The sequence below is a fragment of the Raphanus sativus genome, chromosome 6, assembly GCF_000801105.2.
Source record: "Raphanus sativus cultivar WK10039 chromosome 6, ASM80110v3, whole genome shotgun sequence".
NCBI classification, from domain to species: Eukaryota; Viridiplantae; Streptophyta; class Magnoliopsida; order Brassicales; family Brassicaceae; genus Raphanus; species Raphanus sativus.
This window is the reverse complement of record NC_079516.1, coordinates 635,991-641,127: the sequence shown is the minus strand read 5'-3', so window position 1 is coordinate 641,127 and position 5,137 is coordinate 635,991. Positions and strand designations below refer to the sequence as shown.

Here is a 5,137-nt window from a genome sequence, read left to right as displayed (position 1 = left end):
AGGTTGAAGAACACAGCAATTTTGCCTATTTTTACTTTTTTTTTCTTATATCTTCAATAGAAATAAATCAATAATCCATATAAGAAAATCAATGTACCAAAATGTGAAAATAGAAAAAAAAATCAAAACGGGAAACCAATTCAAGAACCAAGCTCCGTGAGGTTTTTTGTTAGATTTGAACTGTGATTATATATACTTACTAATACTAGCATTTATTCTTGCTAAGAGCAGCAGCAATGGTGATATTATATTGGCTCTATAACCTAAATATTTTTATACTATTTTATTACTATTTGTTTCAACTTAAAAAAAAAAGAAAAAAAAAAGATACAGCCAACTTAGCAAAAGAGTAGAAGAGATTTTGTTGGCATTAGAACCAAAAAACGTGAGACGTACAACATTTTATACTAATTTTTTTTGAACTAAGGATTAATTTGTTTTCACCGTTGCAGGTGATCTAATAATACTATTCATCAATGTGTTTGAATTGATTACTATAGGAGTAATCATACTGAAACCAGTTCAAAAACAAAGTTCAATTTTGCTCATTTTTACATTTTTTCTTATATATCTTCAAGTGAAATAAATCAATAATCAATCTAAGAACATCAATGTAACAAAAAAAAAAAATCTAAACAGACGTATGAGTGTCGTTAACTTTGACAAGTCCATTATTAACAACCTCTTCTTCCTCAACTTTCCTTTTCAACAACCCTAACTTCACCATACCTTCCTCTCCCCAGTCCCACAGATGCAACACAACATACGTCCCAATCCCTCCGATCAACCCGTACGCCACCGAGTACGTCAACGGCATCATAATCATCGTCACGAACGCCGGAATCGCCTCCCTCATATCTCCCCAATCGATCTCCGTCACCGACTTCATCATCATCACCCCGACCAAAATCAGCGGCGGTCCGACCGCCCACGCCGGGATCGAAGCCAGCAGCGGCGTGAAAAACATCGCGAAGAAGAAGTAAACCGCCACCGTGATCGCCGTCAGCCCCGTCCTCCCTCCCTCCCTTATCCCCGTCGACGACTCGATGAACACCGTCACCGGAGACGTCCCTAGCAGCGATCCGATCACGATCGCCGACGCGTCGGACATGAACGCGAAGTACTGCCCCTCGAAATCTCCCTTCTCGTCGACGAATCCGGCGAACCTCGCCATGGAGTAGAGCGTCCCCGTCGTGTCCAGAATATCCACGTAGAGGAAAGTCACCAGCGCTTCCCAGAAATGCCCTTTGCTTATCCCCGAGAAGCTTAACGCTCCCGCCGTGTTTTTGATGACGTGGACATCAACGATCTTTTTGAAATAATCGTGCGCCGTATCTCCCGCGGGTGTGTTGGGAAACGCCGTTACTTCGGTGTTACGGAACCACGAGACGGCCGTTACGAACACGATCCCGTATATCATCGCTCCTTTGACGTTCTTGATCAGGCAGTAAGCGATGATCACGAACCCGACGATGCCTAGCCAGAAGGTGGGGCTCTCCATGCGTCCGTGGAGGCACATGATATCTCCGGAAACGGAACCGCCTGCGAGTAGAGAGACGGTTCCGTTAGCCGACGTTATGACGGGAGCTAACGAGGCACGTGACGAGGCGGGACACGCGGCGAGTGTGACGAGAGTGGAAGGGCTGTAACCGACTAAACCGAGTCCTTGGTTGTTTTGTAAACCTATGAACGCGAGGAAGAGTCCTATACCGGCGGATGAGCTGATTCGGACCGGTTTAGGGACGAGTTTCGCTAGCTTCGTTCTGAAGCCTATGGCGGAGATGAAGAGGAATATTAGTCCCTCGATGAAAACCGCGGCGAGGGCGGTTTGGTACGAGATCGAACCGGATCCGTGAAACCCGACGGCGGTGTAAGCGAAGTAGGCGTTTGTTCCCATTCCCGGAGCTAAAGCTAGAGGGAGATTCGCCATCAATCCCATGATCACACATCCGATGAGAGAGGAAGCTACAGTGGCGACGATTAGATCCTTTCGAAGTCCTTCTAGGCACGCGGCGTAACCGGGATTAACCGGATCAAATTTGCATGTTACGTCCGGTTGGATTAATCTGAGACCCGGTCCGGTACACTGGGAAGGTAGGATCGTTGAGTTTGAGCAGAGTGGGACACAGTCGGAAACAGAGCAAGTTCCGCCGGAGTCGGAGAGGATTGAGGCGTTTACGGCGAGGATATAAGCCATTGTGAGAAAAGTCGCCGTACCGGCACGGAGCTCCGTCGTGAAAGTTGAATTACGTTCGGCGAGTTTGAACCGCTTACCAACCCGGCTTGAGCCCACGTATGTGTTGACCCGGTTTAGTAGCTTGGGGTTGGGTCTGGTATTACTAGAAGGTAGTTCTTGCTCCATTGGAAAGAGATCACAGGAGAAATGCAAAGTACAAACTTTTTGGGTGTAGCCCAAAAAAAAAAATATATCAATGTGTTTGTGTGTGTGTGTGTATATATAGGAGAATTGATATGATTAGAGGAAGTGGAAAGATTCTGGTTTAGATGAAGTGGATCTTTAGGAGAGAAGTATCTCTCATGCAACCATGTGTCCACACGATTCTTTGTCTTTTTCTCTTTTATTTATTTGTAACATAATCTTGTTATTGTTTATTGCAATTTGCAAGTCTCCTCTCTATTAAATTAAAATCTTTTAAAAAAATTTACAGAACAAAATTATTGTAAATGGTTATTATAGTTGGATCAATTCATTAATAATTTAATAACAAATACGTCTAGACATATATTTGATATTTTCATTCTTTAGCTCCTTGTTTATTATGTTGATTTTGTGTTTACTAACAATTATTTATACCATTATTTATATCGACGCATTGTAATTTTTTTTCAAAAATATTGATACCGTTTATACTATCAATATAGTAATTATTTTGAGTAAATTCATATTAGCTTAATTTAAATTTGGGTTTACGATATCAATTTAAAAAAATATATAACTTTTAAAGGTGATTATGGTTGGTTATGTTTGTTTTTAAAATATTATTATATACATCTAAAAATCACAATTAATATTAAAAAAACTATATCCAAAACCGATATATTAGTTTAAATCATAACAAATCCGAAATTGAGTTTTGAAATCAAAATACATATGGTTAGAAGTTCAAATTGTAAATCTTATTTGGTTTACAAATTTTTAAATACAAAATACTCGGATTTTGAAATATATCTAATTGTAGTTTTTTTCTTAGTAATCCTATCAATTTTAACTACAAAATATTTAGTCTGATATTTTTTTTTGTTCGAAACAAGTCTGATATTTAATTATTATATTCTAATTATGAATTATTCGTTTAAAAAATGTATCCAGTTCTATAGATATTTAAGTAAAGATTATTATCACATTATAGAGATGTATTTTTCATCAAAAATATTCTGTGTTTATCGTGGATTCAGCTCTAGAGTATTTATTATAATTTTCCATTTTACGTAGACGTATTTTAAGACGAGTATCTTTGACGGTTGAGTAAAACTATCATATTTTCCGACTGGTGACATGTTATATTAGAGTTGATTTACAATAAAGTTACAATCTGATGTAACTCGCAGTAAAAATTATGTGGTAGAAACTGTAGATTTATGTGGTGAGTTCGATGTAAGAATATAAGTTATTAATTTCTTTAAATAGCTGACTGGTAACATTTTCGATGTATAAATTGTAGTGTCTTTATTTCAAATAATAAAATTTATAAATAAAATAGTCTGAAAATACAAAATATATAATCAAATTAAAGAGATATAATTATGTAATTTCGTATATAATTTTTTAGTTATCAAACCTAGTTAATATAAAATATATAGCGAAGGTCTTTACGTATTTATATATTTACGTAAACATATAATCAAAAATTATAGCAAATATATTTTTATATTAACGTATTTTTTGTATATAAATTTTTTATTTATCGAACATAGTTAATAGTTAAAACTAAAGAAACATTTTTAAAAATAATAATTAAAATCTAATAAGAAAATTTATAAAAAATGTTTGACTAATTAGTAAATAATTACGTGATTTTTTTTCGAAAATAGTTTAGTGAGTGAAGGAAAGTAAATCTGAGGAATGATTATCATGCAATTAAAATATTAAATTGTTAAAAAAAAACTAAAAGTAAACGTAAGATAATCAATAGAAAACAAAATAACTACCACTTCAACTTATAATACATACGAAATGGCTTGATGTTGATTAATTAGTTGAGTTACCAATTTTACAAAGGGGATAACTCAAAATGGTACCTCAATGATAACACACTATAACTCAATGTAAACTCAAAAAAGTAAAAAATAAATCATGATTGGTAACATTTTTGAGTTATGGTCATAAATCAAACTAAATCATTGATAAATCATGTCACCAATTCTACATCTGATATTTTGAATATGTGAGTTGGCACTCGGCACGGTGGTGTAAATAAAATTAAAATGCAAATGTGTATATCATCATATAGTATAAACTTAAATCGGTTGAGTAATCACTCAACTCGTTAAAACCCTTTTACAAAAAAAAATAGTCAACTCTTAGTATAATATCACGTTGGATTATAATTCATGTACAACTCTTTATGCTGTCTGCAAAATATTTTAAAATTGTTTGGTAAGTCGAGTCACATGCCTTGATCTTGTGTACCGTAAATAGATGAATGAGTTAAATCACTTAAATATCATTGTTCACTAACAACGTAACGAGTGCGGTAGCTTTTGCAATATTTTAAATAAACGAAATTAAAAAGTTTAGTATTGAGTCTATTGACCATTAGTAACTCTTTTAGTTGTGATAACAAATTAGTGCTTGCTAAAAACGTATAACATGGTGGTCATTCCTTTGTATAAATGGCAAAATCGTATAATTTAATAATTTCTTCAATTGTTAGAAGGCTTTTCATACATGTGTCTGTGTTTAGTAAATTTAAATGATCAATTCCAAACGAACACGAGTTAACCAAGTTAATTTCGTGCTTGGGGTCTAATGGTGGTATAACTGTTGTTCGTTTTTGAGTTAATAGTACATAAACTGGGTGCAATATGAACAACTTGGCCATCTTTCATTTGTTAAGTATGATTATGGTGTGTATGCATATGTGCAATTACCGCAAGAAGAGGAAACGTTATTGAC

General features: G+C 35.1%; 1 protein-coding gene across 1 annotated transcript; it reads right to left on the bottom strand.

Annotated features, from left to right (window-relative positions):
- Positions 1-515: 515 nt before the first annotated feature.
- Positions 516-2,665, bottom strand: LOC108807114 (adenine/guanine permease AZG1). Its single transcript, XM_018579367.2, has one exon. The coding sequence runs from the start codon at positions 2,360-2,362 to the stop codon at positions 632-634; it is 1,731 nt and encodes a 576-aa protein (XP_018434869.1). The 5' UTR covers positions 2,363-2,665; the 3' UTR covers positions 516-631.
- Between the last annotated feature and the right edge of the window lie 2,472 nt (positions 2,666-5,137).